Source organism: Catharus ustulatus, chromosome 9 (genome assembly GCF_009819885.2).
Source record: "Catharus ustulatus isolate bCatUst1 chromosome 9, bCatUst1.pri.v2, whole genome shotgun sequence".
Lineage (NCBI taxonomy): Eukaryota > Metazoa > Chordata > Aves > Passeriformes > Turdidae > Catharus > Catharus ustulatus.
In genome coordinates, this window is record NC_046229.1 from 4310426 (window position 1) to 4331976 (window position 21551).

The 21551-nt window shown below is 38.4% G+C and overlaps 1 protein-coding gene across 1 annotated transcript; it reads left to right on the plus strand.

Annotated features, from left to right (window-relative positions):
- The first annotated feature begins 4325 nt into the window (after nucleotides 1-4325).
- On the plus strand, nucleotides 4326-21215 carry OMA1 (OMA1 zinc metallopeptidase). The gene is made up of 9 exons (XM_033066884.1): nucleotides 4326-4481; nucleotides 5250-5766; nucleotides 6122-6350; nucleotides 6800-6973; nucleotides 7062-7169; nucleotides 8400-8528; nucleotides 11888-11962; nucleotides 13597-13746; nucleotides 19822-21215. Exons 2-9 carry the CDS (start codon nucleotides 5270-5272, stop codon nucleotides 20038-20040), a joined length of 1581 nt encoding a protein of 526 aa, XP_032922775.1. The 5' UTR covers nucleotides 4326-4481; nucleotides 5250-5269; the 3' UTR covers nucleotides 20041-21215.
- The last annotated feature ends 336 nt before the right edge of the window (nucleotides 21216-21551 follow it).

Sequence of the window (21551 nt, forward strand, 5' to 3'; positions counted from 1 at the left end):
TTACTGATGAGAATCTCAACAACTGCCATGTAAATACACTGAGGTCTCTTGTTGGGACGGTGAAACACCTGCAGCTCTGGGATGTTACTGACAGCTGCAGACAAGATCCCACCAATAATTCTTAAAATGTTTAAACCTTGGGGAATCACCCTGGAAAAAGCCAAACCAATTTCTACTGCTTGAATATCAAGATCACTTTTCAGTGAACAGTTAAAGAAGTAACAGATAAGCCCTTCTTCCACTTCTCCTTAATTGGGCCAGTTAATGCTATTAAACAGATCTTCCTTGTGCAGGTATAATTATCCTTTCCAAAACATTTCCACTGATTTGCCTCTGGGTTTTAAATACTGCAATTACTCTTTTTTTTGTTAATGCTAAAATTAATCTTTAGTAATTATCATTGCTATCAAAGCAGGAAAAATGAGCTTCCAGAACTTTTACTAGTATTTTTCAGCAGTTCTAACCAAATCTCTTGTCCCAGGCTTTACCTAGTTAAAATTTCATCTGCAAGATCCACATCTCATTTGCATGATGATCCCCGGTCCCTGAGGCACAAAACTCCTACAGCCCCACTCCAGCACCAATCAAGCACCACAGAAACAATTAGGGAGACTTTGCATTATCCAAATGAAAGATTGAATTATGAAAATGAGCACTGCTAATTTTCCACTCAGGTTTTTACATGTAGGCCCAGCAGTACTGGAAGTATATGTACTCAACCTTTTTCAGGTGGTTTTTTTGAGAGAAATCTATGTTTTGAGATAAATGTCCTTGTAAGGCTTGAAGTGAGAAATCTCAGAACTTTTGCTGCTCTGGTTGCACCCAGAAAAGCTACATGGAACAATTAGAAGGCAATAAAAAGAGCACTCCTTATTTACAGCCTCTTCACATGTGTTTTGGAATTAAATTTGGCATTGAATTTTATGACAACTTTTAGAGGAACAGTTTTACAGTAAGCTTCTGTTTGGTTCAGTTACTTCATTTTCTGGATTTTAAATCTACTTATTTAAAAAGTCAGCAGCAGAGATAATATGCAGCAATAGTTAATACCTATTAAATTTTTAAAGAGCATCCTCTAGCTGGTATCTCAGTGGGGAAGGGGAGGGCAAAGGACAGTTAGTACATAGCACAACACACTCAGTGGATCAAGGCAGGATAATCTAGTGCTCAACATCTGGAAAAAAATCTTGATATTCATGAAAAGTGTTGTCTGATCTTTTAAATTAACATGAACTCCTGATACTTCAACTGGCCAAACAGACTAAGTGGAATTAAATCAAATTTCTGCCCTGCATTTTTTCAGCCCAGATTTTAGCCCAGCATTCATGAGCAGAAGTGAATTACACTGAAACTAGAATTACAACACTATCAATTAATAGTTTTTCTTTGGATTTATATAAAACCCAAACACTTTAATATTATATAGTGAGTTTCATCTGAAGCTGAAGAGTGTACATTTTAACTGACAACTTTTTAATTGTGATGATCAAAATTGGTAGCAGAGAGACTTTAGTACCAAATACAGAAGAACAGAAAAATACTTTCCATATTCAGAGTTAAACTACTTTTCATTACTTTTATTTGATTTGGCATTTGCTTGTGTGAGTAATTTCATACATATACAAAACCTCATCCAGTTCAGAACAACTACTTATATAAAGAGACACAAATACTAATGGATACACCCACACAGGAAAATTGTACCTGTTAAGGTGTTAATTGTTTAATTGTACTTAGGAAATCACTTATGACCTCTAAATAGGTCTTCTGCAGTCTTAAAAAATTTAAATTTGCTTTCTGGTCTTCTTCTCTAACGAGAATTACAGTCTTTTTTTGAAGAAGAGATGAGGCTTGTAAGCAAAAAGTCAGCTACAAAGCTGTCTTTATCTGTCTTAATAAAATATTTCATTTTATTTCCTCAAGGAGAAAAAGAAGGTGTATGCACATCTTCATTAAAATTCAAAAGAAACAATAATATAAATTACAAGTTAGAATGTTTTTTCCACTACACATCTATTTAAAGGAAAAAAACCCCACTCTACAACTTTCCAATTGCTCAACTGTTTACCAGATTTTCATCTAGAGATATATTTAGTGCTGGTATTTGACAGATCCTATAATTACCTGTGCTGTATTTGCTACTTCTCTGCTTTGAAGTTTTAATTGCAAGCAATGATACTTGGGGAAACTTTGGCAGTGCAGAACGTAGAATACAACTTTTAGCCCCATCCTTGCACACTCAAAACATCCATTGATTAAGAAGAATTTAGCCAAGTCAGGAATAGCTCCTATATCCTCTATGCAGACAAAGTTAAATAATGCATTGGAGAAACAAATAATTGCAAAAAGAAACATGAAAAAAAACCCACCCCAAACTAGTATGTGTTTCAGCAGACTCAATAAAAAGTGGAGACACTGAGATGGAAAAATGACAGAAGAAATGGTAGAAAGCCTTAATGGCTTAGGAATGGAGAATTCTAGATAGAGAAAACAAGAAAAGTAAGCAAATACAAAGTCTAGTAAGGATATTAATGAGAGCTTTCATCTCAGTTCTTCATTTCCTGACAGCTGGGACACACATAAGCCTTGGTTTAGACAAAGTGCTTTTCTGCTGCTACAGCTCAGCTGGTTTTGTGACTGGAGCAGACAGTCACAAAAATTAATGCTGTGTTACTGACTGACAGATTTTACTCTTTGTGCTTCTTATGATAATGGAGCCTGGGCAGGTCTTAAAGGAATTGTGTCAGAGGAAATGAGAAGATTATCACTAAATGAAGTTCCTTCTTGGCCTGGACTGCAACAACTGGTCACTGTGTATTTTCCTTGGCAATGAACATCAATACTTAAGAACTGTCACAGGAGGACTCTGGTAATTAAAAAAAAAAAAAAGGTGGAATAAGAAGTACCTCAACAAACACTGACCAACACTCACCTGTGCTCATACACAGATGATGTGGCTCTGGAAGGCAAATATTTGTGTTTCTTTACCTTCCACAACAACACGGCCTCTGTTTACGCTCAAGACACCAGGGCTTATGTGCAGCCTGGGCTGCCCTGTCATTACCACACATCCCAGCCTCACCCTCCCTCAGCAAATCACCTGTTTCTCACAACACATCGCTCAAGAGGTACTTGTCAGCCAGAGGAGTAGGACAAGAGCCACACACTAAGTTAGCAGCTTGTCATTTTCTTGGGAAAAGCATCACCTCTGCTCCTACCATGGCATCAGGTCTGACTGCTCCCTACCCAGGACTGTCACCAGCCCTTTGGTGGCAGGAATCGCTTCCCATTTCAGGTCCCCAAAAACAGAACTGCAGAATCAATGGGATTGGAAAAGACCTCTGAGACCATGGAGTCCAACCTGTGAGAGATCCCCATCTTGTCAACCAGCCCAGAGCACTGAGTGCCACATCCAGTCATTCCTTGAACCCCTCCTTAGGCTGCCCATTCCAATGTTTAGTCACCTTTTCTGTGAAGAATTGATCTTCATGTCCAACCTGAACTTTCTCTGGCACAATCTGAGGCCATTTTGTCTTGTCCTGACTCTTGTTCCTTGGCAGAAAGAGTGATCTCCACCTGGCTCCGGACAACTTTCAGGGAGTTGTGAAAGCAAGAAGGTCCAGACTCACGGCCGCTCTCAGCCATGAGGTTGTTGCCCACAAACTGGTGCGCAAAAAGGCAATAATTACACACTTTTTATTTCAGAGTTGCACTCCAGTTCTCGGAGTCTACAAACCAAGCAGCACCACCAGATTTTTGTCACGGCATTATTCATACACAGGAATTCAGAGTTAGTAACTTTGCAAGCACAGCCCCTCTATTATGATTGATTACTAATTTATATAAAAGTTACAAAGCCCCAACTGACTTCTACACATGTTCAGGGAAAGCGTCTTCACCTGGGCAAGGTCTTAACTTGTGGGTATGATTTTTATTATTATAATGATCATAGTTCAGCTGGAGGGTACACAAACTTTGAATACTCTGCCGAGTTAGCTTTGTATACACATACATCAACATCTTGATTTGCTACATCCTTAAACCTTAGTTCCCGGATGCCCTTGACTAGGGGAAGCTGGCTGCTGCCTGATTTAGGCTTGAAAGCGTACAAAGATCATACATCAAAGAACACCCTGATTTAAAATAATCCTGACATAAAATAATCCTGACATATTCCACATTTTGCAAGCAGATGACACGGAAACACCGCGGGCACAGCCAGGGTAAAGGCACCCATGAGAACGGGCCCCGCGGCTCATGAGGGGCGCCCCTGCTCCCCGCGCTGCCACAAAATGGCGGGCGGCGCCTGAGGGGAGCGGCGGCGGCGGCGGGAACGCGGCGGCCCCGCCTGAGGGAAGGAACGCGGGGCCCCGGCGGCCGCCGCAGCGGAGCAGCGCCTGTCCCGCATCCCGCCCTCCACCCCGGCTCCGTATCGACACCGGCTCCGCGGTCCGGCCCCTCCGCCGCCGCCTCCCGCGGTGGTGAGTAGGGGAGCCCGCTGGAGGAGGTTGTTCCCGGTCCCTGAGAGTGCAGCTGAGAGGCGGCCGGAGCTGTCCCCCGCCTCCCCGCCCGCCATTACCCGGGCTGGCGCCTCAGAGTGACTCGTCTCCCTCATTCCCCACTCCCGGCTCCTCACATCGGCCCGTGTCACGATAATCGCGGTTACACCCGGGGGTGGCGGGGCTGGGGGAGAAGCAGAGGCCGCGATCGGAGCCAGAGGGTGAAAATGACGGCGGTGGGGCCCCTCAGGCGGGAGGGCCTGGGTCTGTTCCGTGCCAAGGCATTTCCATGTCCGTGAGCCAGAGGCTCCCGGCTGCCGGAGCGCTGGTTTCGCTGTTTTGTGCTAGGCCAGGAGTGAAGTACGAACAACGCTCACAGGTCCTGGTTTTCCTCATGTATAGGAATGACAGCGGCACGCAGGAGCCCAGTGCGGAAAGGTGATGACCCACAAGGGCCACCTGCTGTCACTCTGATCTGGGGGTAATGAAAGTGAAAGGAAAAAATTCAATCACCTTGGTTTTTTCTCAGAGATGCAAGACACTGATATCTTTCACAGCTGGAAGCAGCCTGATGTCTTACAACCATAACCGGAAGCAGTTGTGATTGTGACTTTTTTTGTGAAATGCAGATGTTGACAAACTAATACAATAGTATCCATTTTAGGAAAATGAAATAACTATGCAGAGTTTCTTCTTTGGGTGGGCTACTTAATCCCAGTCTGCTCTTTTTTTTTTTCTTCTATGTTTCAGGGTAACCAACCAAAGAAGTTATGAATATCATCTGTGGCCTAAAGCTGTCAGGCAGGAACTGTATTTTGTCTCATTTGGCTTCTTTGTGCAAGCAGGGAAAGTGCAAGAATCTCTCTAGGTCTTACAGAGGATGGTGCCGCACTCAAGGTGACAGAAATAGATGCCAAAGGTTGGATTGGAGTGGAAATGCTAGAAACTGTTTTTTCTCCTATAGAAATTTCTTTGGTAAAGGACTGAGATGTCTTTTGGATGTCCCACATGCAAGTGGACAGGAAGTGAACGGGAATGCACACCATAATTCAGGAAGGTTTTTCTCCCAGTCTTCTCAACCATGGGGGGAGAAGATCCCACCCCTCCTGATCAGTTCTGTAGGGCAACCCCCTCGTCACCTTCCTGCTTGGAACGTTCAGATCAACGGGTCTTTTCACACATCACCATCACTTCAGGCTGCACCAGTTCCTCTTTTCTGGATTATTGTGAAGCCGGCTCAGAAATTATTTGCCATCATTCTTGGCAGGTAAAATACTGTGTTACTTTCCTCTCAGCACAAGACCCATCATGCAAGGTGTGAGTGTGGGGAGGATGGCAGGTGTGTTTGTAGTGTTGTTTGACTGATAGTTTGCTCGACAAGATGTGTTTTTTTCCATTATCAGAGGTGTTAGGTTTAATTTTTGCTCTTTTCCTTCTCATTTACATGTGGTAGAGGGAGATGAACCAAGACACTTTTCCTGTGAGAGGGAAGAAATGCAGTGGGATGGAAGCCAATTGCAGTATAGCCCCCCATAAGCTCCTACATGAGATGAGGCTGTAATAGAGAATACAGTAAAAAATTCCTTTTCACCTATGTCCTAAGTTAATACTGTATCTTACAGGAGCATAAGAAATTGGTGGAAGGCACTTCCTCCTAATAAACGGGAACTCTTCAAAGAAAGTGCAAGAAGAAACAAGTGGAAGATCCTGCTGGGTGTCAGCAGCTTGGGAGTTGTGTTTGTCATGTTTTATTTTACCCACTTGGAGGAGACACCCATCACTGGGCGTGCTCGACTGCTGGTGTTTGGCAAAGAGCATTTCAGGGAGCTGTCACAGATGGAATATGATATGGTAAGATTTTAGACAAGAAATTGGAAGTACTCAAAAAACGTTGCTTTTTTTAGTGATGAGATAGTTCTGTTAATGAGATGGACTAAAAAACCTTGGTGAATTTTGAACTTCATGCTCAGAACCCTGCAGAGTCCCTTCATCTGTTACCTCCTCCTCTTGTCCCCATCCTTTTTTAGAATTCCATTTCCAGGAGGAACACATAATGGTTACAAAGCACATAACATCCATTCTTAACTGTTTCTTGTCCACTGAATTAGTCCCTGTAATTTTGAGTTCTGTGATTTCCTGTTGTAAAGTGAAACTTGATAAGCCATATCCAAATGTATCCATATTCCTGTCAGAGACACGAGATAAGAACAGAGCAAATACAAGGATATTTTCAAATTACATGTTTTGTATACATTTGTCCACCTTAAAAATTAGGACCAATGAATTATTTTTTTTTTCAGTGGATGGAGCAGTTCAAAAATCAAATGTTACCTGAGACAGATGCACGCTACCAGGTTGTGGAAAGAGTTGTTGGGCATTTGTCTGAAAGCAACAAGGACATCCCTCAGGTCTCAGCTCTCAAGTGGGTTATCCATGTGGTGGATGAGCCAGGTGTAAATGCTTTTGTGCTTCCGGTAAGTTGTACACCACACAAAACATTAATAATATTGAAACAGCATTTGATGTGTCTCCCACTTAATTTTTTATTCTCTTTGTTTACAGAATGGTCAAGTGTTTGTTTTTACTGGGTTACTGGATGCAGTTTCTGATATTCATCAGCTGTCATTTATTTTAGGACATGAAATAGCTCACGCTGTGTTGGAACATGCAGTAAGTCTTTAAAGAAAGCTGTCTAATATTCTTAAATTATTAATTCTAATTACTCTAGTTATGATTTTCCCTATCATTACCAACCAAGTTTTCAGTGTGACTCTATCTAATTAATGCAAAATTGAGTTTGAAATGAGTAGTCTGCTACAGTAGATCCTTATTATTCATGTAGCACTTAATAACTGTCAGAAGACCTATGGTGGTCCCTGTTAACACAGAGGCTGCCAGGGCTTTATTCACTGTACAGGTGGATTATGATTCACTTTCAAGAGTAATTTACAACTTGGTCTGTAGATCCCTCTCTTACAGCACAGACATAAAGAACTGGAGGTACTCAGCAACCCTCTTACTCCTATAATTTTTTCTACCTGTAAAAATGGATGCACTTTTAAAAAGTATCTTAAAATACTTGATGCTGTTATTATTGTAGCACACAGTTTTAGAACCTCAAATTCTAAAATACCCAGAGCTGCTTCTTGTATGATTTTGGGTGAGCAACTGTTCAAATCATGGTTTCTTTGGCTTGGTTCAGCCAACCAACCCTTTAAACTTCTAAAAAATATTTCTGATAATAAAAAAGAACTTATTTTGTTTGTATGGAATCTGTAACCCAGCTGGCTCAAAGAGAAGTATTGCATGATCTGCTTGTAAATGCTCTGATCAATTTGTTGCAATGTCAAATAGAGCTCTGGAAAACAGAATAATCTCTTGGATTCTGAATTTAAAGGAAAGCAGAAGAAAATAAAAGATAAATACATTGTGTTTATTGTTCCCTTATCCCATTAGTGATCATGTCTCAGTGATACCTTATCTTTTCTCAAATTAATGTAAAGAACAGTCTTTGAGGTCTTTGTATAGATTTTTCATTCACACTGAAGTGTTTCATGACCTTTCTACTGAAGAACTTTTTCTACTTGTTGCCTCCATCCTGCCTCAAGCTCTGAATCTCTCAGAGAGGCTGATAGGCAGAATGTATTTTTTCCAGCTGTATTTAGGCAGCTTGTGTGAATTCTGGCCTGAAAGTACCCTGGATATTTTTTTTCTTTTTTTTTTTTTTTTTTTTTTGGTACTAGCAGGGAATGTTGTGCTTGCCATATTCCTGTGGCTCCACATGAAAAAAAAAAAAAAAAATCAGTGATTTTTAAAGTGTTTCCAAATTCTGTTATGTTGTAAAGAAATGTCAGACAGTAAGGAATGAAAATATGAAAATGGGACAATTTCTGTTTGCAGGCAGAGAAAGCCAGCCTGGTTCACTTCTTGGATTTTCTCTCACTCATCTTTCTCACTATGATTTGGGCCATCTGTCCCCGGGATAGTTTGGCAGTTGTTGGCCAGTGGATTCAGAGCAAGTTACAGGAGGTAAGGCTGACATTTTCTATTGTCCTTCCAGATTTCCTGGGAAAGATATTTTTAATCTTTTGCTATGCTAAATAGCAAGTTTGGGGGAAAAGGCAAGAGGAGAAATCTAAGAAAAAAATAATATTTGAATGTGCTGTGGAATGATGTATGTTCTTATAGATCTGATTCTGCTTTAGTTGATGCTGATTTTAATTTTTCATGGTGAAGAACCTTAGGTTTCCCTAAATGACTGGATTTAGTTGCACAGGCTGCAGAAACCTACTTGCCAATTAAAACAGATGATTGACTTTTAGAAAGGTAACTTTGCCCTTTAAAGTTGTATATGGTAAAATGCCATGGTTTTATTTTAAGTAGTTGTTAAATTCTTCTTAAACCAAATAAAATATATGGAATTCTTCAAATATATTGCTAGTGGTAAGAATGGTTTCCAGGATTAAAAAATTGAGAATATAAACCATGCTATAGTACAAGTTACTAAAATAATGTTTTCAGCCAGCAAATATTTCAGCAAAGTAAAATTCAGGGGCTTTCTAGTGCCAGTTTTCTTCAGCAGTTTAATTTACTCTCTGGACAGTTGCTGATCCATTTATTTTTTAAAAAGTGTGTTTTTAAAATAGAAATTTGCTTAGATCATAAAACTGCAATCTGAATTCAAGTGAAAGATCTCTTTGGTTTCTTTGACTTGACACTTTTCCTGAGATTTCCTCCAGCTCCTCAAAAACATGAAATTAAACATAACCAATCTGTTTTGGTAGTTCTTATGCTAATGGGTAGATGTGTGGATTCTGAACATAAATTATCTCTAAAGAGCTTGGATATTTGCACAAGTAGCTAAGAAACCAATACATTGATGAATGCTAGCCAGCATTTTGAAGAGCTGAATTTGGCAAAAACAAAGCGTGAATGAATCCTGAGACTGCTCATAATTTAGACAGCAAGATTCAACTCCCTGTCAGCATCTCTCCTCCTCTCCACAGAGAATGGGTATTTTGGCATCATGGATTGGAGCTGTGCTTTAGATTGGAAAGGGAATCTGGGTTTAAGCTCCATCATCTATGGGATACTGTCCTGGTTTAAAAGGCTGATCAAACTTCAGTAATGTTGAAGTGATAAATACTTGCAAAGCTTACATCCCATAGACAAAAGAAGCTGAATAGAAAATTTATTTTTTTTTACTCACCCAGGAGTGGAGTGTCTGTTTTCATCATTCAGTATTTGCCTGTTGTGCTTACATGGAAGTGAATTGTTCTGCCCATTTTCTCAGGATGCTTCTCTTCATCTTCTTCCATAGTTATTTTGTTTCTTAAAGCTTTAACATCCCATTCTGTGAAAGTACTATTTAAGCCATGCTGTGGTACTTACTTGTTTCAATATTTGTTTATGTCCTTAGAGGCTTGACTTTTTGACCTGCTGACTATTGCATATTTTTTATTATTGACTCTCAGTGTTTCCCAGTGATTCTTGGTAGGCCTTTGGCCATGTGAGCTCCAGTTCTGCCTTTCCCCCAAAGCTAATGGATTTTCTTTCCTTAATAAGTTGTTAACTTTTCTTATGGCATTTACTTGGGGTTTTCCTTAAACATGGATTTCTGGGCTGAAGCATACTGGCTTTGTTGTAGAGCAACAGTTACTTTATATAGGAACTAAAGCCTAGAAATTGTTCTTGGAATAACACCAAGCATGACTCTGAGTTTTACTCAGCCCCACAGATGCAGTACTTCATGCTTCTTTCTTGTCCATCTCACACCATAAGATTGGTATTTCATGTGAAAACTGGTGATTTTGGGTCACCAACATCCCTGGAACTCCCTTTTCTTCAACATACACAGGCAGCTCTGATAATTGATTTGAAAAATCAAATTAATCTTCTTTTTTGTGTCAATTTCTGACAAGGATTTTAGATCAGAATTTGAAGTTCTAATTTTTGATTTCAACACATTCACAAAAGATTTTTTAAACAAGTTCAATTTTCAGTAGCTGATGAATACCCCTGTATGTTAGATACCTCAGGACTTCTGTAGGTTACTGATTTCATTTCCCTGTCTAAAAAGTGTTTAATAATTAATCAAATAGTTTATCTGGCTAACTAGGAAATGGTGCTTCAGGAATGTATGACAGACTAGCCAGAGGTTTCTCTGCTGTGCACCAACAGACCTGGAGCACTTTTCAAGGCAATAAAAATATATATTCCACTTCAGGTAATTACTTTATCATCAGAGGATTTAAAACATATAATTGCAATGTTGAAGGTCTGTATGGAAACTAAGAATTTGGAAAGTGACCTCATCTCTGCTTACTTCTAAACCAGCATGTTTGGCTTTTAAAGCCAGCTTTGCTTGGCTTCTGTATTTGACTAGGAATGAAAAACTATCAGTGCTGCTTTGGAAAGCAGCAAGAAGTTACAGTTACCTTTATGTGCTCAAGGGACTGGGCCATTTCTTTGGTGCTCTTCATTGCAAACTGGTTTGTGGTTCATTGTTTGTGTTTTTTCACCTAAAACTTCTAAGGAGGACAAATTTCTGTAGCTAGATAAAGAGCTGATAAAACCTCTTTGAGCTGATAAACCTTTCTCTCTTCTCTAACCTTGCACATTTGCCATTCTTCAGTTCACATTTCCTAATGGATGACTAAAGCAGGATGTTGTGACAGATTCCTTATCTCTGCAGGAGCAGGTTGTTTAAACAAGTCCTGATTTGAATTTACTATAACGTGACAGACTAGGGTAAGGCTACCCAAATCTACATGAATTACATTTGAGAAAACCACCACTGTCTCTTAGTGTGTGTTAAATGCTCTAGAAAAATGGAAGAGGAGTTTGGTCAGCTTTATGTATTCTGATTTGATTTCTCAAGGGTAATTTGCAGCTTGTGTTGGGGTCAGTCATGGCAAAGCAGTGATTCCTGCCTGCAAGTATTTATAACTGCATTCCTTATTGTGGGCAGTTTGCCATATGAAATAGATGATACCAGGCTTAAAGGCATCATAAAAGTTTAGGGGACCACTGGCATTTTTTACACACAATTGCTGCAAGAAAAAATCTGGATGTCAATAAGAGAGTGAAGTGAAAAAATTTTGGTGAAAAGTTGGTATTTAGCTTTCAGCTGCTGCAAAATGAGATTGGCTGCTGAGAGTGCCCATGAAAATAAATCTTATTCGAATTAATTTCAACTGAATACAGGATCAATGAGTTACATATAATGGAATAAGTGATTACATAAAGAAAATTAATACTGATCACATGCAATGTGAGCATGAAAGATAAACCCCACTTCCTATGAGAAGGTTAAAAGACAGTAAGGAGGCTCTATCTTTGTGCACATTCCAAACCAAGGAGTAGAGCTTTGATGTGTTTCTTTGCAGTTCATGTTTGATAGACCCTACAGCAGAACCCTGGAGGCTGAAGCTGATAAAGTGGGACTTCAGTTTGCAGCAAAGGTAACTACAACTGATTGGTTTTATTAGCAATAAAAATAGATTTAGCAAAAAAATAAATACCAGACATTTTTCAGTTTCTGTTACAATCAGAGGGAGTTTCATTCTTCATATGGAGGTAAACTGTAATTTTTGAAGGTGTGCAGTTTTATGAAGTGGTGGGAAATAAATTAATTTTTAGGAAAGACAAAGTCATTCTGGCTGATTGTATTTGATAACATTGAAGTGTGTAAAGTTGTGCATTATCTGCATAGTCTCTTTTTGTGTAGTTTATTGCTATTAGAAGAAAACTCCATGTATTGTAAACAGGAGAACTCTAAATAGGGACCTTCCATAAGTAGGATTTAATTATATGTAAAGATTTAAAGATTTGAGCAAAATACAACCATAACAACAATACAGCTTTGCTAAAGTAACACAAAAATTTGGTCAGGAGCTGCTCAACATTTTTTCATAGTTTATTTTTTCAGTTACTTTTTTTCCCCCTGTGGAATTTATTTCTGTATTAAAGGAACTGAACCAACTCTTTGATTCCTGGCTAAGTGTAATAGCCTTGTGTGTGAGATACCAGTGAGAGCAGCACCATCTAGTGTTAATATTTCATAAGCAAAATTTCCTTCTAATAATTATTCATGTTTCTTTAAGGAAGGGTTTTAAAATTAACTTTGATTCTGGGATTAAAACTACATTTGTAAGTTGTCTAAGAGAATAATACAATCCATTAAAAAAATGTAATTACTGTGTTTGTGCTCTCTGCTTTCTAATACTGAAAAAGTGGGGCCATACCAGAAAGAAAGAAATGAAATGACACATGAGCATTTCTCTGCTTGTGCAGCTAACCTTTTTATAATAATAATTTAAATAAATAAATTCAAAGGATGAAGCTCCACATCTATTCTCAGGATGGGGAATAGGAAGAAGTCATTTTCTTGTCTTCTGACTACTTGTCCTTTTTTATTCCTTAGCAAATAAAAGTCAGTGTAAGAAATCTTATTTATTTTTCTTCTCTACTTAAATGTAGAAATAGAGAAGTTTGTGGTGATGCACAAAAGCAATTCTAAAAGTTACTGTTCTGTGACTTTCTATGGTTAAATACTTTTTGAAGGAATTCTACAGAATTACTGTTTATTGTGTCATGGATTCCACAGATCACCATGAAAGGCCATGTAATCAATTAAAGAAAAGCATTTCCAGTTACTTTTTAGGTATATTTAAGTATTAATTATTATCACCTTGTATTTTTGCCTCTCAACTTCTTCCTGTAAATTTACCTTAATCTGTGGGGATAATTAATTTGTTCTAGTAAATAAAACTTTGAATTTGCAGCACAACTTTTTTTTTTTTTTAAGAACAAGTATATGCCAGAAATTGTAGATCTTTTCTTCCTGCTGAATTTTCTTAATTCAGGTGTAAGTTTTTTAAGGCATAGGTTTTAAAAGGAATAGATTCAGTGTCTACATGAAATTTTTATTGCTTTTAGATATTTTGGAACAGCTTTTCCTGTAGGGTATAAGGACCATCTAAACAGGCTTTAGAAACTTAAAATTTAAAATGTCTTTCATAATTCAATATCAATTAGACTGTGTATTTATTACTTTAACCATACATTGGTGTTTGCACTTCCCTTCTGTTCTCAGGCTTGTGTGGATGTCAGAGCCAGCAGTGTCTTTTGGCAGCAGATGGAATTGGCAGAGAGCATTCAGGGGCAGCCCAAGCTGCCAGAGTGGCTCTCCACACACCCTTCCCACGAAAACAGGGCTGAGCACTTGGACCGCCTCATCCCAGAGGTGAGCAGGGCTCAGGGAAGGGTCTTTTCCTCTCAGGAAAGTTGCCAGAAGTAGTTTGATATTAATTAATTAATTAGATACTTTGGTATTGAGTCACAATTTACTCTGATAGAGTCATGCTTATCTTTCTCTTTATCCTTACAGAAATTCTCCGTTCCAAAGCTTTCAAGCTAAAAGGTTTTATTAAATGAGGAAAAAGTGAGATAGCACAGATAAAATGTAATTTATTCCAAGTGGGTTGGGGTTTTTTCTGGTTTCTGATCAAAGTATAATATTTTTGCTTTTGAATGGCCTTTTGATATAGATGTGACAGTGCCACAGATCTCATCCACTCCTGTTTTTTTGCCATTTTGGAAAGGCAGTTTTTAAGTTGCATCCCTAAATTGCCTTGACTTCTCTTGCTTTTGTGGCAAATAAAAAAACAAAATAGAGTGTTAAAGCACTCCACTGCAACACTGTTTTTCAGCAAGCTAAACTGTGTTTGGAAATACTCTTTTTATAACCAACTACTAATTTCTTTTTTTTTTTTAACTCTCTGTCACTTTAAGTCTTTCTCAGTTCCAAACTGTAAAGACACTTGAAGATTTATTGGCAGAGGGAGCACTAAAATGTTGAGGTGTTTGCTGACTTCAAAGGAGGAAAAAAAAGAGTTTCATGAATCCTTTGATGAGAATGAATAGTAAATATTCTAAATGATGGCATAAATCAAAGTCAGCATTAGGGGTAGGAGGCTGGAGAGTGGCTAGACTGGATATTTCAAATTAATATACACCAAGTCTGTACTGTGCAAAAACAGACTGGGAGAATGTTTTTGATGGATTTTCTAACTCATTTGAGCAGCTGAATAGAAAATTATTTCTGTTGTGGAGCCTCAGTTTTAGCTAGATTGAACATAAAGGGTTCAGGATCGTTTATTTTCATATAGTTGTTGCCTGGCTTATAAAGAGGTAATGAAATAAATTACTTCTTATGTTCTACCCCAGGCCTGAGCAAATAAGTTAAAAACTGAGCAACTGTGTGGAACTGTTACTTCTGTCTCATCTCTCAGAGCTTAGCAGGTGGAGCAGCCCTCATGTTTTTACAGCTACTCTCACTTTCTGGAGCAGTGGAGGCTGGGAAGATCTTCCAAAAGATAATCGAGGGGAGATGTTTTTGTTTACCTTTTGCCATAAACATTCTTTGCAGTAGGATGAGAAATCAGGGCCTGGAGGCTTCCTGTTTTTAGCAAGTTCACAAAATAAGTGAGGTTGGCACTACGAAACTGGAATAAAGATGGAAGAAAATGTGTAGAGGAGGCTTCTTGTCTGAAGCCTTGCCTCCCCTTCTGGTGGGAGCTGCTGCCTTCAGGCTGGATTTCAGGCATGGAAAGGGAATCCCAGGCTTTTATTGTTGCTCAGTATCAGCCCCTTTTTGTTTCATTGTTCATGTACTTTGAGGTTTTTAGAACAGGATATTTACCATATATTAATTGTCATTAGATATTCAGAGCCCATGAGAAAAGCCAGATTATCAAAAAGGCCTTTTTATCTCTAGTATCTCTCTGTGAAGAAACTGGTGCTTCTTAAGATTCAGTGCCAGATCCATCATGAGCATTATTGGGTTTCATATGCTGCTGGTTTTGGAGCTGAAATTCTTTTCAGGACAATACATCTCTTATTAGACCAACTACTGTAGATGGGACAAATAGGGACAAGCTTTTGGACTTCTCTAATGTTTCTGTACAGACTTTAAGCAGGTTCACAATAAGGTGCAATCATATAAAGTAAGAATTTTTCTTCAGGTAATGAAATGTCACGTCTCAGTGAGGTGACTGAACAGTCTCAGGAAGTGTAAATTAAAGGGGGACTATCACAGGGATCCCTTTCAAGTCATTAAAAGAGTGAGACCTAATCAAATGAGTGTTAAAGATTGTACATCTGGTTTACTGAGCAAGCTGGAAGCTACAGCCACACTGAGGAATCAGTGAACAAGAGAGCTCTAAGCAGTTAAAAGGTGGTGCTGTCCTGGAAATGAAATAAAGCAAGTGAAAAAGATTTGCTGTTTTTTTAAAGTATTTCTCCTGAGACAGGGAGGTGTTTGGATTGTAAACCAGGAAAACAGAGTTTACTCTTAAATAGGAAACTGAAATCTCTTAGAATTCCTACATGGAGGCTGGACCAGATGCATTTTATTTTCAGAAAAATAATTCTTAAAATAATTTTGTATAAGGGGGAGAGGATGATCATTGTTCTGGAAACAGAGTCTGTGGGAGTGTAGTGCCAGAGAGAAGCTACAGGATCTTCTGGTTCATGTCAATGTTTTATTTTCATGTTCTCTGACCTGCTACAGTGTCTGTTTCCAAGTGTGCCCTTCAAATGCAGCTCTGTACATCAGTGGAAGCCTCAGCTAAACTGAATAAAGCAGAAGGTTATCTACTGAGTCTTGCCTGTGATACAAAAATTCATCTTGATGTGACATTTGCTTTTTTAGGAACATGTTGTTGGCTCAGGTTCCATTTTTGATTCACTGTAAGTCCTGTTTCCACTTTCTCATGGAAATACCATGGTGAGATCATTTAGAGAACAATAAGTTGGGTTGTATCAATTGCACTGCTTGTCTTGTTTGTTAGGTCATTTCACTTGTCAAAAAATGTTCATTCATTTACTTTGGCAACACCTGTTTTTGTCAAATCCACATTGGCTATTTAATATTTTTATTAATTTTTGTGTAGTTAATATTTTTTGCTCTACTGCCTTTTGATATGGGAGATACATTTATTTCCCTTCCTATTCAAAAGTGGATTGGTACATTTGCCCTTTGTTTATGATGTGAACATTACTTCAGATAATTCTAGTACTAGAATAAGTTAATTAAACCCTATCAATGTGGATACAAGAGTAAAAACCACTGACCTGCATTTCTATCCTCCCTAGAAATTTATTAAATATTTTGTCACACTTTTTCTTTGCTATTCCAACATCAGTGGAAGATTAAAAGTATTAAAATTATATATAAGCTACTTTTCTTCTCTATCCAGTAAAGTCTACAGTTCCTTTAATCATCTTTTTACTGCTACTTTTTTAAGACTGTAAGGGCTTGAGACCCAGCAGGTAGCCTGGCATCTGTGATAGTGTGAAGGATTAATATTGGGAGCTAAAAATTACTTATTTCTCTATTTGTCTCTGCTGGTAGCTTTACATGAGGGTGATAGGATGAGGGAATTCTTCTGCCTTCCCTGCTCCCAGCCATTGGAGGTGACTGTGATAGTGCAGATAAGAAACAGCTTCACCTGTGACAGTTACAAGCAAGAGTTTGGATGTTTTATTTGGGATCTCCTGCACCAACCAGGAGGCAGGTGGCTGCTCTCACTGGGGTGTGTAGTTATAGCTGTCCTGAGCAGGAAGGTGACAAGTTAACATGGCTTTTGTTTCCACAGCTGGAGTTTTTCAGTGGCATGTGAGGTGGTGGTGTTGAATAGCTCAGACATCCACAGGGTAAAATGTTCACCTGAAGTACTGGTTTTTATCTTTGCTGTTGGAACTTTAGGGGAGTGAAACCGTGGAAATAGGTCAGGCACTGTATAGCCAGGAAATCCCAGAGATACAAAATTGCTAAATTCGTTTAAAAGAGGATTATGTTGCCTTTTCCAGGATACAACCTAAATCTTTGTATTCCCATCTGCCTTGAATAACGCTGCTTGTCATGAATGCAGTCTTGGAGCAGCTTCTGTTCTAGAAGAGAACAAGAGAAACCTCGTGGTTTATCATAAATGTCAGTTTAGAAATTAATTGGTCGCTGAAGCAGAAGAATGCTCAGCAGTACAGTTACATTTGGTGACTACTTGGACAATCATGCTCTAGAAAACCAAGCTGTGAAAGCTTTAGTCATATATTTTAAAACTTAGGAACAATATTTGCATGCCTAGTCCAGACTTGTGTATCCAGTAATTTGAATTTTACATTTCAGCAAGAAACAACTGGAGAAACTCTTGCTATATTTTTGGAATGTGTCTTTTCCCAAAACCATTTGTTAATTTTAAAATTCTATTTGTTTCTAGCCATTTACAGCAAACTCTATCAGTTCACTGTAGTAAAGTTAGAGGAGAAATATGTTTTGGAACCTCCTTATAAAAAAATGAGTTAAAAAGCTCTGCTGTTCAATTTTAAAATCTGCTGTAGTAAGATGTTTTCATTGCCTCCTGTGGAAGAATATCAAAGTGTTTCAAAATGATGGCAAATACTTATGCAGAGCTGTACTGGAAGATTTGATTTGATGCTTCAGACAAAGCCAGTGGATATAAAGCAGATTAAAAATTTCTTCTCTGTGTACAATGCAATGCTAGGACTGCTATGAAAACTGTGTTATTTTCTTCCTCCTCATGAATCCATCTAGAACAAATTAATCAGCATGTGTTTTCTGCTGACAGTCCCAAGTACTGGCCAGAAGGCAGCTGGCTACAACTCAGAACAGCTCTGGCCATTGCTTTTCAGGAATCCATGATTATGAAGTGGAATAAAATGCACATTTGAACTGGGGTTTTTTTCTATGAAATAATTAAAACAAGAACTGAATGTAAATCTGCCCATGGTTTATGCTGTTAGCTGAGACCAAGACAGATGATACTGAGCAAATGTGACCATACCACAGTGACCATTGATTAATGGTAACCATCTGACTTGTTTTGGTCTTGGTGTTTCATTCTGTAGATCTCAAAAAAGCAGTTCTCAGTGGAGATACAGAACCTTCTACAGTTCCACATATAACATTTTGCTGTATGATACACAGGATCTACTTTTCTTAATTAGTTTAAATGAGTTCTAGGAGGATCTATGGATACCAGTAATTCTGTGTCCAGCTGCTTACAAAGCACTGCATCAGTTGTGTGCCAAGCACAGGAGCTGCCAGTTTGTGTGGTCTAATTCAGGTATATTCAGCTTTGTGACAGTGAACACAACTTAAAGATCCTTTAAAACAGCTGCCTTTGAACAGGTTGGTATCAATTTCTGCACAGTGCCTCTGAGACATGAGATTCATCCACTGCTGTACCTTACTCAGGTTGCCAACCAGACAGGATAATCTGAGGGGAATGTGCTTGTGCTAATGAATTTTGGTTCTCTGGGAGATTCCTCTGGCTGCTTTGTGCCCCTACTTTTCTTACTTGTAAAATGCAAGCAGTGGCACTTACTCAGTGAGCAGCACTAACTTAAAAGTTTGGTCTCTTACTGCTGATCTTTTTATCCAGAGAAATTGTCACATTCTAGAGATTACATTATTTCCTTGTGACATTATTTTCTTGTGGCATTGTTTTCTTGTAATACTTGGGAACTTGGAATATTCCAAATGCTTCTTGGAGATGAGATCACTTGTGTAACAGGACTTTAACTATACTGATGAACCATCTATCTCTGTGCCAAACAGTTAAAAGTCCATTATGTTATTGGAGATTTTCCCTCCTTTTTTGAGTTAGACATCTATATATAGTTACTTCAATAATAGAACATATCTGAGGAAGTAAATTATTCAGAACCCTTTTTTTTCCTTGATGCAGTCATTTTCATTTGCATTTGAATGTAAATATAAATATAAAAATATGAAACTGAGTGCAGTAATAGCCTGTGGGCTGGATACACCCCCACTTAATTAAGTGAATTTCCTGCTGGGATTTTTCTTCTTTCTGAGGTATTTTAAAATATGGATTGATTCAACATTTTTCTTCAAAGTAGCCTGAAAGGGTTACAGAAATTTTAGTTTACATGTGAATGTAAATTAAAAGGTACTGATGTGGACAAGTATCACAGAAAATGTTGGAGAACTTCTTGTCTAATTATGTTGTACCTTTTAGAGTATCCATCCTTGGAGATCAGTGTGAGAAAATAACTTCACTCTTCCTTTTTCCTGTTGTTTTACCATATTGCCACATTTTGTCACAGGAATTCTTGGTTGCTGTTGAGAAGTTGTTCAGTAACAATTCAGGCTCATTATTACACTAACCAATGTGCAAATGCAAACCTGACTGGAAAGCCAAAGCCACTGACTGAAACCCTTCTTGCTTTTCCTGTTTGAATGAGCTTGATTTGTTTTCCTATGTGTTCACAGGCTCTTAAAATAAGAGAGAGCTGCAATTGCCCATCTCTTTCTGGACCAGATCCTCGCCTTATTTTCAGACTTAACATGCAACATCTCCTGGAATCATCAAAAGGTCGAGATCTCCCAAATTCTACAAAGCAAGACCCCTCAAAACCAAAATTGGACTTTCCTCACACTCAAAAAGTGGAAGATATGCCAGTGACTTTTGCAGTTAAACCCACAAACTGATGACATTAATTTTCACTTTTTATGGAACTGGTGGTCCCTGAAGGTCTTATCTTATAACACAAAAAAGTCTTTGAACCATGAAGAAGATGTAGCCACTCAGATCCTCCATTTCTTTTATGTGATCTCTCACTCAGAGCAATAAGGAACCATGCTCACACAAGAAGAGCAGCGTGTTGGAGCAGAAAGTTTCTTATTCATTAAGAGTTACTAAAATAAATCACTTCTCAGGGGAAAGATAATCTCATACAATCCAGTCACACTGTGTAATTTTCAGCTTTATCAGGCTCACCTTGATCAGAGGACAGATGAGCCAGAAGTGTCCCCAAAGCAGAGGGAAAAGTACAATTTTCATCACTTAAGTTGTCTGGTTTATCTTGCCATAATTTGGGTTAGATCTACTCAGCTTCATTTGAGAAATAATGAGAAGAGCTTACTGCCTGCTCCACATACAGGGTGTTTAAAAATATTAAGCTGAGGAGAGATAATAGCTATGGGCTGGATACACCCTCACTTAATTAGGTGGATTTACTGCTGGGATTTTGCTTCTTTCTGAGGCATTTTAGAATGTGAATTGATTCAACATTTTTCTTCAAAGTAACCTGAAAGGTTTGCAACAAGTTCAGTTTAAAATAAAGGAGTGAAATAATTTTCAGGGGATTCTTCCTTCTGGAAGAAGCACTGAAAGAATCATGGTAGCACCAAATGCTTTACAAAGATGCCTCTTGTCTTTTTTAAATGATCAGGGTGCCTCATCAGAGGGCAGTTTTGCTACCACAACATTTGATTTGGATATATCCATTTGGATAGAAATTATTGCTGATGTGGAGAATATTACATAGGAGATAAATAAAGTTTTCTTGACTGCACAGCTTTTGCAGATGACTTTATCATGAAAGGTGACTTCTCTTCAGGAAACTGGTATCTAATGCTGAGCATCCCTCTCTGCCTTCATTGCCTCCCCTTGAAGCCACACTTTTTATACCCTGGAGACAAATATGGACAATGTAGGTAAAGCTCTGCCTTTCAGGATGGGTGACCCACTGTACCCAGCATGTTCATTCTGTTTGCACATGTTTGAATTGTCCTTGCTTTGCAGTTAATGGAAATACTGAAATGTTGATGAGGTGTCAGTGAATGAAAATAAAAAAGGGAAATCCTGTTCCTTCATCTGTTAAGATGTATTTGCTGTTATGCTTTTTGTTACTCATGTGATCAAAACAAAAATCTTTTTCATAAATGGTAGTGTCTGACTTGAAGAAAATATTCAAAATATTTTACAGTGTGTCCTAATTTGAAACATTCTTTTTCCATATGGAGGAGGGTAGACTTAATCATATTTCTTCAGTTAAATCCGAGTACAAGCTTTTAAAAAGAAAAAAAAAATTACTCAGTGCTGTCAGTGACTTTAGCTGGAAAAACAGATTGTGAAACAAGTAATGCTTTCACTGACTTCAGTCGATGAAACTGAGTCCTTTGAGAAACAGCAGCAAGTCCCTGATCTCTATTCAGAG